This window comes from Cervus canadensis, chromosome 5 (assembly GCF_019320065.1).
Source record: "Cervus canadensis isolate Bull #8, Minnesota chromosome 5, ASM1932006v1, whole genome shotgun sequence".
In the NCBI taxonomy this organism is placed as follows: Eukaryota; Metazoa; Chordata; class Mammalia; order Artiodactyla; family Cervidae; genus Cervus; species Cervus canadensis.
The window spans coordinates 11,543,893-11,557,423 of NC_057390.1; the positions used below are offsets into that span (position 1 = coordinate 11,543,893).

The 13,531-nt window shown below is 37.3% G+C and overlaps 1 protein-coding gene across 3 annotated transcripts in view; it reads left to right on the forward strand.

Annotated features, from left to right (window-relative positions):
• EXOC6B (exocyst complex component 6B) overlaps positions 1 to 13,531 on the forward strand; it is a 661,839-nt gene that overhangs the window by 246,206 nt on the left and 402,102 nt on the right. For all 3 annotated transcript variants that reach the window (XM_043468197.1, XM_043468199.1, XM_043468198.1), the window contains exon 7: positions 6,837 to 7,013. In XM_043468197.1, coding sequence (XP_043324132.1) covers positions 6,837 to 7,013 — 177 coding nt within the window. The remainder of the gene's footprint in view (positions 1 to 6,836; positions 7,014 to 13,531) is intronic.

Here is a 13,531-nt window from a genome sequence, read left to right on the forward strand (position 1 = left end):
GACTGATGCTGAAGTTGAAACTCCAATCCTTTGGCCATTTGATGTGAAGACCTGACTCATTTGAAAAGACCCTGATGCTGGGCAAGATTGAAGGTGGGAGGAGGAGGGGACAATGGAGGATGAGAAGGTTAGATGGCATCACTGACTCAATGGACATGAGTTTGAGTAAACTCTGGGAGTTGGTGATGGACAGGGTAGCCTGGCATGCTGCAGTCCATGGGATTGCAAAAGAGTCGGACATGACTGAGCAACTGAACTGTAACTGTACAGTGGTATACTTGTAGGGCAGTTTGCTTCCTTCATCCATGGACTTCTGTGAAGCTGTATGGAACTCACTGCAGGCGGAACGAAATGGGGAGTGTATATGTCCGTCTTTGGCCAAAGTTTGCCTCACTTCTGGGTTGAGAATCATGAATGCTAATTAATTGTTGTGGGATTCCACACTGTGATGTCTGCAAAACCTCTGGGTAGGAAGCTGAAAGTGTGGGGTACATGCTAAGTTGGTTTCAGTTTACACTATACGACACTTCCAAGGCTGCCAAGAACTGGTTGCTGATATTATACTTGAAATAAGAGCTGAACATGAGAGGATGTGAGGTAGAGTACAAGAAGTGTGCAGTACAGATATCTAATAGTTGCAGTATAGTACAAATACAAAAATTGAATGGCAGTGTGAAGAACTATTAGATAACATTAATCATTGTGTATCTAAATATTGCTAGATCTTTGATGCTTCCAGAGTAGAGAGTGAAACAAAATTCCCATCTCACATTCAGAGGAAGACAGGTGGAACTTAAATTTTAATGTTTTTTTTTTCTTTTAACGTATCTTTTTAAAAAATGTTCAACATAATAAATATAATTAGCTCTGCTCTATGTTATATAAAGCTGATAAGAGTAAATCCCAAGAAGTCTCATCACATAGAGCAAAAAATTTTTCTATTTACCTAATTTTTTATCTGTATAAGATAATGGATGTTCACCAACCTTATTGAGATAATTATTTCATGATTATGTTAAGTCAAAAACTTTTGCTTTGATATCTTTTAATTCAGGATCGTTTACCTGGGACTTTCTTGGTGCCTCAGTGGTAAAGAATGTGATTGCCAACAGGAGATACAAGTTTGATCTCTGATCTGGGAAAATCCCTCATGCCACAGGGCAACTAAGCTCATGTACCACAAACTGTTGAGCCTGTGCTCTAGAGGCTGGGAGCTGCAACTGCTGAGCCTCCGTGCCGCAAATATTGAAGTCCGAGCACCTTGGAGTGCAAGCTCTGCAACAAGAGAAGCCACTTCAATGAGAGGCCCGCCCACCACAATTAGAGAGTAGGCCCCGCTGTCTGCAACTAGACAAAAGCCCCTGCAGTAAGAAGACCCACCACAGCCAAAAGTGAATAAATAAATAAAATTATAAAAAAATGAGTGAATGATTAGGCATGTAAATTAAATTCCATTGAGCTAAAGGCTGTTCCCAAACACAGTACTTCTGCACATTAATTTAAAAAAAAATTTTTTTTTAAAGATAATTTACATGTATTTCTTATTTAATCCTTGTGGCAGTTCTGAGTAGATGGGATGTTGCATTGAGAAGAACCTATCCATGGTTATAGAATTAATATATTGCAGAGCTTAGATTTAAACATATCTTCCTCAAAGAAGGTTTTTTCCCCTTCTTTTTCTTTTCTGATTCAGCACCCTGTTATTGAAGTCCGTGTTCGGTCTCAAAGCTGCAAGCCGAGGCCTCTCTCCATTTGTATGTGTTCCTTTAGTCCACTAGAGGTCAGTATTGGGCTGATAAAGAAAGGAACCTTTGTGTTTTTGATTCACAGAATTTTGAGTCTTATTGCTAGGTACCCTTGGAAGTTGTATTCGCAATAAAACTTTATTTAATGGCATGTGTAATGACAATTGTAAAAGTTTTAATAGCTACATTTTTAGGTGAATAATTCAAGTTAGGTAATTCTTACGGTCCTTCCCCCCCCCCCCCTTTAAATAAATAGGAGACTATTCAAATTATGTCTTTTACAGATATCCCTCTCTTTTGTTGTGCCAAATCTCATTCTTACATAGGTTTCTTTTATTTTTTTCTTTATATAGTAAGCATTTATCTGAGTTTTCTGTGTATATGTCATTGTATCTGTACTTGGGGGATTCTAAGAATGGACAAGTATGTTTCCTATCCTGAAGAAGAGAGGAGTTGAACTCTGAAGTGTACTATCATTTTTTATTTGAATATCTGACAAGTTTACTTAACTCATCTTCTCTATCCTGCCTCAACTTACTATTTCCACTGTTCCTGTTTTTTGGAATGATCCCATTGTCTAGTCTTAAAGACCAGAATATTTGCAGTTACTTATTTTCTTCCCCTCTTCCACATACAACATTTGAATCAGTAAACTATATTGCTTCTGCTTCTTCTGTATCTGCTGCTACCTTAATTCAAATTCTCATCATTGTTATTTGGACTCCTTTAGTGATCTATATTGATTTTCCTGTTTCTAGTCTTTATCTTCTCCCGGTTGACCATTCCTCAGCTCCCAGAGGATGTGCCCAAATTGTAAAGCTGATCTTTTTCTTCCCCTGCTTACATTCTTCTCTTGTTCCTCCATTGCCTGCTAGCTGGCCTTGAAACTACTTTGTATGGCATCTTTAACTTTGTTTCTTATTGTTGTTCAGTCGCTAAGTCCTGTCCAACTCTTTGTGACCCCATGGACTTTGTCACACCAGTCCCCTCTATCCTTCACTATCTCCCAGAGTTTGCTCAGATGCATGTCCATTGAGTTGGTGATGCTATTCAACCATCTCGTCCTCTGCCGCCTCCTTCTGCTTTGCCTTCAGTCTTCTCCAGCATCGAGGTCTTTTCCAGTGAGTCCGCTCTTCACCTCAGGTGGCCAGAGTATTGGAGCTTCAGCTTCAGCATCAGTCCTTCCATTGAATATTCAGGGTTGATTGACTGATTTGGCTGTCTCTTGTTAGTCCTTCATAACTTATGTTCTTATACAAAATTACTTATTGCTTGGGTGGATAATGTTATTTCACATGTCTTTTCTTATGCAGTTTCTTTCTTTTGGAATGGTTACTCTTTCTACCTACTTCCCTTTGTAAAAATCATATTCACTCTTTACAATGGAGGATAATTGCTTTCCAATGCTGTGTGAGTTTCCACTGTACAACATAGTGAATCATCTGTAAGTACGTATATCCCACCGCTTCTTGAGCCTCCCCACTTGCTACCTTTTCCTCCAAGTTCCTGAAATCCTCCTTGCATATATGATTACTTTCTGCTTTGTCTGATCATTGTACCCGTGTTTATTTCTATCATTATACTTATTGCACTGAATTTCAGCCACTTGTTTGCTTATCCACTTCTTAAAATGATGTGAGGTTCAAGAATCAGAAAATCTGTTTTGTTCTTTGTATAGTCAACACAATACCGGGACTCAAGTGGTTGTTCAGTACATGTTGGACTGAAAGTAGGGATATAGGGGGAAAGCACTGTGAGTTAAAATAGTGAGAGGAGGCTTTCTAAAGGAAAAAGAATTTTAGTTGAGTTTTGGAGGAAAGATTGGGTACAGGTAGGGGGAGGTCAACTAGAAGAGAAATGGCTTAAGCAAAGATAGAGTGGTGAAAATATTCTTAGTGTATCATGAGGTAGATTCTGTTCCAAGGAGAAATTCATGTTGGAGAGTATTGGAAAATACATTGAGACAATCAGGTTCACCTCCCATTAACTGTAATGAGAAGGTGATGAGTTCCATTTTAGGTATGTAGAAAGTGAAGTGATGATAGAACACACAGTAGTAATATGGAACTAGAGATATGCTATTGAATTTTGAGAGAGTGGAAAGAGTGGTAGAAGAGTAGGGGTTGAGGAATAAACTTACTTTATTTCTGTGTATTAGGAAAACAGAGAAGAACATATGTGAGGGAATCTTGAGGAAGAGGTGGTTAAATGTGTAAAGATTATTCACAAAGAGAATGAACAAAGAAGTTAAAGCCTCAGTATTTTCTAAAGTCTATCTGTTTGCCTGATACCCTGTTACCTGCACTCTAGGCAGCAAAAGTCAGTCAGCTGCTTCTCTGTCTCCAAGGTCGTCCTTGGAGGGACAGAATAAATGGTCCTGGTGAGATGGCTTAGCATGTTAGAAAAGAGCTCTGAAGAACTGTTGTTTGTTGTGTGGACTTTAGGGTCACATTTTAATTTTTACATATATTGCATACATATACCTGTTTTTATCTATATTTACTCTTCTCACTTCCTGCCAGTTCCATAACATAATTTTGAATAGATGGTGGTTTTAATTTGCTTTCTAATGGGTAATATCTGAGTATTTATTTCATTATTCTACCTGTTTTAGTATTTCCATCTTGATTAGTTCTTTCTTGGCAGATCTGCCCTGACTGCTCCTTTATAAATGGAAAAGCCCCCTTGATAATTTTTACAGAGACCCCAAGTTATTATATAGCCTTGGAATAAAACTTGCAGTGCTCTCATTTCTAGCATAGGTTATGTTGATTTGGGCTAAACTACTTTGTGCTCCATCAAAGTGATTGGTAAACCAGGCACAAAAAGAACAAATCATAGATGATTACTTCCTTAGGGTTTCTTTCAGATTTGTATTATTTGAAGTATAAATGATAGTACTTAAATGTGGCTGCTCTTGATTGCTTCAGTTCATTGATAGTATTTTATTGATTGTGAAAGAAAAATATTTAACTTTGGATTCAATAAAATAAGACCAACTTATGAAAGCTTTTAGTTCTGCTGTACTGAGAGAAAGAATAAAGAGACAAGTGACCATTCTTTAGTTGAGGGCTTGCTTTTTTAATATGAAAGTTTTAGCTTTCTAGAGTCCTCAATCTCTTTTTGTGTGGTTTACATTGAAAATAAGTGAGAGAGGGGAACTTCCTACTTTTGAGAGGAGTAGGAAGAATGTTTTGTCTAATTTGGGATCTCAGATGCTTTAAGGATACGTATGTCTTGTTTACAAACATAAATTAAATGTTGTTGGGTATCTTCCCTCTCAGTTTTGTTACTGAAGCTATGTATTTTATGTAAGTCAAATCAAAATATCAACAAGTACTATGCAGAGAAACAAGTTAGTCCATTGATTCAAATCTCTGGAATGTAGATTCTTTTCATTTTCTTGGCAGAGTCTAGCTCACATAGTTCAAGTTTTTCTCTATCCTGTTATAATTGTCTTATTTAACTAGTACCTGGACTAACCCTTATAATTAGTATTTATCTAGAATTCTTAATCTCATTCAAAATATTTGGAGATTCTGGTTTTTCTCTTGAACTAATTTCTACTTGTTGCTGAGTAGAAACATCATATAGTGACTAAGGAATGTATATTCTGAGAAGTCACATTTCTTAAGCTTTATATCTTTGGATGATAGTCAGTATTAATATTATTGTTTTTAAAAAGAAAAGTTCCATTGTGAAACACAATAACTTTTCTTAAAATAGGACTTTTCCCATTTTTTATTCTGTTAATGTATTATACACCATATGTCTACAAGAAGGTTTGCATAGCATGGGGTGTTTCACATTTATTTGACTGCAGAACTCTTTTTTTGGGGACTGTTTTTGTCGTGCTTTATGGGACTGTTGGTGTAGTGGGAAGATGACTCATACGGAATTTAGGAGATCCCTCTTTGGGCTTCTGATTTACCACTTACTAACCTTGTAGCCTCAAACAATCCTTTGTCTTCCAGCATATTTCCTGAGTGGTGATTAAGATCCTTTCCAGCTCTGATACTTTGGGCTAACTTCTGATGTTGACTCTGTATAGTCACACTTTCCACCTCTTTGGATGTATGGAGACCACATTGTTGTTTGAGTGTATTTTGTTAAGCTGAGGGAATTCCACTTTTCTATAAAAGTTTAGAAAAAGTAATGCTTAAAACTCTGCTTTCCTCAGACTAAGGTCATGAATTTCTGTTGGATTCATTAGTTCATATTACTCTATTAAGATATTTCATTCTCCTTATTAAAATTTATTGATCTCATATATCCTCATATCTGTTTTTAAGAGTACCCTAAACTTGAAGATTCCTGTCCCTTTTCTCCAGACCACAGTGGTTCTAGTATAGCACTTATCGTTTAAGAGATAAATATTTAGTCACTTGCACTAATCTCTTCGCTGCTGTACCAGGCTAAGTGACTTCAGTCGTGTCCAGCTCAGTGCGACCCCATGGACTGTGGACTGCCAGACTGCTCTGTCCATGGGATTCTCCAGGCAAGAATACTGGAGTGGGTTGCCATGCCCTGCTCTGGGGAATCTTCCTGACCCAGGGATCCGGCCTGCATCTCTTAAGTCTCTTGCATTGGAGGGCGGGTTCTTTACCCCTGGTGCCACCTGGGAAGCCCCAATCTCTTGGCAAATCAATAGATTTCATTTTTGTGATGACAGTGTGTATATTTAGAAAATCTTCCCAGGTGGCACTATTGGTAAAGAACCCTCCTGTCAACTCAGAAGACTTATGAGACGTGGTTCGACTTCTGGAGGAGGCCATGGCAACCCTCTCTAGTATTCTTGCCTGGAGAATTCCTGGCACAGAGGAGCCTGGTGGGCTGCAGTCCATAGGGTTGCAAAGAGTTGGACACGACTGAAGTGACTAAGCTCTCACTAAGTGATTATCTTTTTTTTTTCCCCTATGTGCTACATTAATATGTTTGGTTTTATTTCTGGTACTAAAACTTTATGTATTTTAAGGCATCTCATTGTATTTTCTTTTGATACCAATTAATTCAAAATTAAAAGTTCTTTGAATGCTTAAGCTTTGTTTCTTCTTTTGTTTGTTTATTTGTGTGTATTTATTTCTATCCTAGGCTCAACAACAAAGAAACCTGGATAACATCATCTTGCAACAACCCAGGATAGGTAGCAAGAGAAAATCTAAGAAAGAAGCATATACAATTTTTGATACAGAGATAGAAAGCACTAGCCCCAAGTCTGAACAGGATTCAGGAATTCTGGATGTTGAAGATGAGGAAGACGATGAAGAGGTAACTATCATTTGAACCAGGGCAGTGAACTTATTGTTCCTTTAAATGTAGTGCGTTTGAGATGTGATGAGTTTATCCATGTAACATAGCTCGTGTGTTCTTCAGGATATTAAAGATCGTTTAAAATACAAGTGGTGTCTGATTTAAGGAAACTGAAGATGTACTAAGATATCTTAGGTTCTAAATCTTTATATTTTAAATATACTCATCCATTTTTTGTTTGTTTGTTTCAGTGTTTTTGATTATATACTGAGTACTTCATTAAGGGAAGAATAGAGTTTACCAGACCTAGAGAAAGAGATCTAGATGACCTCCACTGAAGCTGGAACAAATTACTTGAGACAAATAAAAGATGTTACTTTAAACAGTGGGGTGTAAACAAAGAGCTTTCTTAGCCTTGAGAAATGGTTCGTATTTAAATTATTAAATGGTTCCAGAAAGTTGAGAACATATTTCTAGAAGAAATAAATGTATAAGTGATTATAGAGTATCTAGGAATTTTGAGACATGTCCATGCTGTCTTAGTTCTATGACACTTTGAGGTAAAGAATAAGATTAAGTGGCTTAACTAGTATATTTTTATGTCTGTCTTTGTTGTTAAAAGTATATTTAATGTATTTTTAAAAATAAAACTACTGTGATATTTGAGATTTCCAGTTAAAATATTTTTGAGCTACTAATTATTTGCATAAACTGGATCATTTTTTTGTAAGTATAGTGGTTCGGAGCATGAACTTTGAAGACTTATGGACCATTCAGATATTGATTTTGCTATTTTATTTTACTTAAAAATTATGATTAATGATCATATTGGTTACTTTTCAAATGCTCCCTGAAATGAGCAAGAAAGCATTTACTACTGTTCTTAGTAACCTGTTTTATCTTTAATTGTTTGTCTCGTTTTCATTGTTTCATTTCTCCAGATAAAACTGGATTCACTGTTTCTTCCCCATCCTTGTTCTTTGTTATATCCTTACTACCCTTCTTACTCTTCTCTCTCTGCTGAAACTACAGCCCCAAACTTTTCACTAACTTTGTAGTCTTAGATATTGCTCGGAACTTCTCTCTATGTCTTCTCACTTAGTCTTCCAAACTAAAGTTTGGAACTTGAGTGTCTTTGGAACAAGTGCCTCTGCTATCCAAGGTGGTCAGCAAATTTCAGTACTCTTCCTTGCTGATTTGTTTCATGTCATTATTATCAGGGTGCCTGTCCTTATGATCATTACTCTTTTTGCTTCAGAAATCAAATTGACACTATGTAAATGGGGCTGAAAAACAGATAAATGGGTTACTTACTTATTTGTCTAAGTCATTAGCATTTAACTCTCATTGCGTATCTGAGAGACTGTCATATGTATAAGGTACTACATTCTTTTATATAGTTTTTGTTATTGATGGGATACATTTCTATAATACAAATCAATAATTTTATGTACAGTTTATCAGGTTGTGTTTACTATGTGAATGGGGTACATTAATATTTCACTGGGCTTCCCTGGTGGCTCAGACGGTAAAGAACCTGCCTGTAGGGCAGGAGACATGGGTTCGATCCCTGAGTTGGGATGATACCCTGGAGAAGGGAATGGCTACCAGTCCAGTATTCTTGCCTGAAGAATTCCATGGAATGAGGAGCCTGGCGGGCTACAGTCCATCGGGTTGCAAAGAGCTGGACACGACTGAGCTACTACACAATAGTTAATAGAGTGTGAATGTTTCATTTTAATCCCTGATGTACTTGGATAAAAAGAACTTTTAATAATTCTAAGATATAAAGCTAAGGAAAAACCAGACATTTCCCTGATACCCATGGAAATAGATCGGGGCAGAGAAGACTTGATCCGCTGAGTATTTTTTAGCATTCTCTCTTGCCTGGAATGACTCATATGGTTGGATATGGATCCACCCAGCAGACCAGATTGTCAGGGATTAGACTCATCACAAGTGAGAAGTTTTAGTAGCAGTAAAATAAAGAATCAAGATCAAGATGAGGTCCAGTTAACATTTTAAATTTACATTTTTGATTCCCATTAAGGAAATTAAATTCTGTCAGGCACTATGGCTTAAGGAAACAAGTTAAACATAGTGTATGCCCCTGGATAATACACACCCCACAGAGAGGGTTATGTGATAAAATGAAAGAATGAAAGATGTACACAGTTCTCATATATTAGTGAGAGCCTTCTGGATATGAGCCATTCTTTATCGTTAGCTCACTGAAGATGCTGGGCAAGTCCTTTTTAATTTTTGTTCCATATTTTTTCATTGTTTTGTCTTCTGATGTCCAGAGAAGATGAAGAAAGCCTGACCCCTTTATGGGGTTCCTCATAAAGGAAGTATTATAAGAATGTACTTGGAAGTTAGCATTTTAAAATGGTTATGTATCCCAAATCAAACAGAATTTCGTATTAGAGATTTGCTGATTGAGCTCTTACAATAAGAATTCAGCACTTTGCTGTCATCTAATGGCATCCTATCTTAAAAAAAATCCTACCTTATATTTATTTACTTCTCAGTTTGAATCTTCTTCAAGTGCACATTCTTAATCTCAAACCTCATGTAGAGAATTATTTATTTAGATGTCTCCAAACTGGTTTCTTGGCATAGTTCTTGCATGGTGTGAATAAATTCTTCAGATAAGGTCTTTCATGACCCACTGTGACGTTCTGACCTTCATTCTTGTCATTCTTCAACAGACCTCATTGAGAGTAGCATAAATAGTTTTTGAAATATTTTGACTTTAAACTGTGGCATAGAATTGAGTAGTTCGTAATCTATTTGGAGGTCATATTTTCTGTGAGAGTTTGATAAACTATATGGAAGCTTTACCCAGTAAAATTTATATATATTCACTTACAAAAAATTCTGTATAAAATTTTAGGGAATTTGTGAAACTAATGTTGCCCCTAGGACTTAAGTTAAGAACCTGTGTTGTAGAGAGAGTGCTTGTTGAACTTAAATTTGCATAGAAATCAACTTGGAATCACATTTAAATGCAGATTCTGATTGTGTAGGTTGGGGGTGGATCTGAAAGTCTGCATATTTAACAAATTCCCAGGTAAGAACTGTGCTTCTGGTCCCTGGGCATACTTTGAGTTGCAAGCCTATAGTGGACCATGAGGAAGCATTTTTAGTACATAAAGCAAGCAAACTCATGAATGTTTACATGTCTTAATTGATTTTTCATTAATGTGTCCTAACATTTTTCAAGCAAAGAATACAGACTTAAATCAGTTCAGTTCAGTCCAGTTGCTCAGTCATGTCCAACTCGTTGAGACCCCATGGACTGGAGCACGACAGGCTTCCCTGTCCTTCACCAACTCCTGGAGCTTACTCAAACTCATGTCCATTGAGTCGGTGATGCCATCCAACCATCTCATTCTCTGTAGTCCCCTTCTTCTCCCACCTTCAATCTTACCCAGCATCAGGGTCTTTTCAAATGAGTCAGCTCTTCACATCAGGTGGCCAAAGTATTGGAGTTTCAACTTCAACATCAGTCCTTCCAATGAACACTCAAGACTGATCTCCTTTAGGATGGACTGGTTGGATCTCCTTGCAGTGCAAGGAACTCTCAAGAGTCTTCTCCAACACCACAGTTCAAAAGCATCAATTCTTTGGCACTCAGCTTTCTTTGTAGTCCAACTCTCATATCCATACATGACTATTGGAAAAACCAAAGCATTCACCAGATGGACTTTTGTTGGCAAAGTAATGTCTCTACTTTTTGTTTATTTATTTTTATTTATTATTATTATTTTTTTTTTTCCAGTGGGTTTTGTCATACATTGATATGAATCAGCCATGGATTTACATGTATTCCCAATCCCGATCCCCCCTCCCACCTCCCTCTCCACCCGATTCCTCTGGGTCTTCCCAGTGCACCAGGCCCGAGCACTTGTCTCATGCATCCCACCTGGGCTGGTGATCTGTTTCACCATAGATAGTATACATGCTGTTCTTTTGAAATATCCCACCCTCACATTCTCCCACAGAGTTCAAAAGTCTGTTCTGTATTTCTGTGTCTCTTTTTCTGTTTTGCATATAGGGTTATCGTTATCACTTTCTAAATTCCATATATATGTGTTAGTATGCTGTAATGTTCTTTATCTTTCTGGCTTACTTCACTCTGTATAATGGGCTCCAGCTTCATCCATCTTAGGACTGGTTCAAATGAATTCTTTTAATGGCTGAGTAATATTCCATGGTGTATATGTACCACAGCTTCCTTATCCATTCATCTGCTGATGGGCATCTAGGTTGCTTCCATGTCCTGGCTATTATAAACAGTGCTGCGATGAACATTGGGGTGCACGTGTCTCTTTCAGATCTGGTTTCCTCAGTGTGTATGCCCAGAAGTGGGATTGCTGGGTCATATGGCAGTTCTATTTCCAGTTTTTTAAGAATCTCCACACTGTTCTCCATAGCGGCTGTACTAGTTTGCATTCCCACCAACAGTGTAAGAGGGTTCCCTTTTCTCCACACCCTCTCCAGCATTTATTGCTTGTAGACTTTTGGATAGCAGCCATCCTGACTGGCGTGTAATGGTACCTCATTGTGGTTTTGATTTGCATTTCTCTGATAATGAGTGATGTTGAGCATCTTTTCATGTGTTTGTTAGCCATCTGTATGTCTTCTTTGGAGAAATGTCTGTTTAGTTCTTTGGCCCATTTTTTGATTGGGTCATTTATTTTTCTGGAATTGAGCTGCAGGAGTTGCTTGTATATTTTTGAGATTAATCCTTTGTCTGTTTCTTCATTTGCTATTATTTTCTCCCATTCTGAAGGCTGTCTTTTCACCTTACTTATAGTTTCCTTTGTAGTGCAAAAGCTTTTAAGTTTCATTAGGTCCCATTTGTTTAGTTTTGCTTTTATTTCCAATATTCTGGGAGGTGGGTCATAGAGGATCTTGCTGTGATTTATAGAAGGAACATACCTCAACATAATAAAAGCTATATATACAAACCACAGCAGCATCACCCTCAATGGTGAAAAGAAAGCATTTCCCTGAAATCAGAACAAGACAAGGGTGCCCACTCTCACCACTACTATTCAACATAGTGTTGGAAGTGTTGGCCACAGCAATCAGAGCAGAAAAAGAAGTAAAAGGAATCCAGATAGGAAAAGAAGAAGTGAAACTCTCACTGTTTGCAGATGACATGATCCTCTACATAGAAAACCCTAAAGACTCTACCAGAAAATTACTAGAGCTAATCAATGAATATAGTAAAGTTGCAGGATATAAAATTAACACACAGAAATCCCTTGCATTCCTATATACTAACAATGAAAAAACAGAAAGAGAAATTAAGGAAACAATACCATTCACCATTGCAACAAAAAGAATAAAATACTTAGGAGTATATCTACCTAAAGAAACAAAAGACCTATACATAGAAAACTATAAAACACTGATGAAAGAAATCAAAGAGGACACAAACAGATGGAGAAACATACCGTGTTCATGGATTGGAAGAATCAATATTGTCAAAATGGCTATTCTACCCAAAGCAATCTATAGATTCAATGCAATCCCTATCAAGCTACCAACGGTAATTTTCACAGAACTAGAACAAATAATTTCACAATTTGTATGGAAATACAAAAAACCTCGAATAGCCAAAATAATCTTGAGAAAGAAGAATGGAACTGGAGGAATCAACCTGCCTGACTTCAGACTCTACTACAAAGCCACAGTCATCAAGACAGTATGGTACTGGCACAAAGACAGAAATATAGATCAATGGAACAGAATAGAAAGCCCAGAGATAAATCCACGAACCTATGGACACCTTATCTTTGACAAAGGAGGCAAGGATATACAATGGAAAAAAGACAACCCCTTTAACAAGTGGTGCTGGGAAAACTGGTCAACCACTTGTAAAAGAATGAAACTAGAACACTTTCTAACACCATACACAAAAATAAACTCAAAATGGATTAAAGATCTAAATGTCAGACCAGAAACTATAAAACTCCTAGAGGAGAACATAGGCAAAACACTCTCTACTTTTTAATATGCTGTCTAGATTGGTCATAACTATTTTTCCCAAGGAGTGTTTTTTCATTTCATGGCTGCAGTCACCAACTGCAATGATTTTGGACCCTCAAAAAATAAAGTCTCTCACTGTTTCCATTGTTTCCCCATCTATTCGCCTTGAAGTGATGGGACCAGATGCCATGATCTTAGTTTTCTGAATGTTGAGCTTAAGCCAACTTGTTCACTCTCTTCTTTCACTTTCATCAAGAGGCTCTTTAGTTCTTCTTCAATTTCTGCCAAAAGTGTGGTGTCATCTGCATATCTGAGGTTATTGATATTTCTCCCAGCAATCTTGATTCCAGCTTGTGCTTCATCTAGCCCAGCGTTTCTCATGATGTACTCTGCACATAAGTTAAATAAGCAGGGTGACAATATACAGCCTTGACATACTTCTTTCCCAATTTGGAACCAATCTGTTGTTCCATTTCCAGTTCTAACTGTTGCTTCCTGACCTGCATACAGATTTCTCAGGAGGCAGGTCAGAT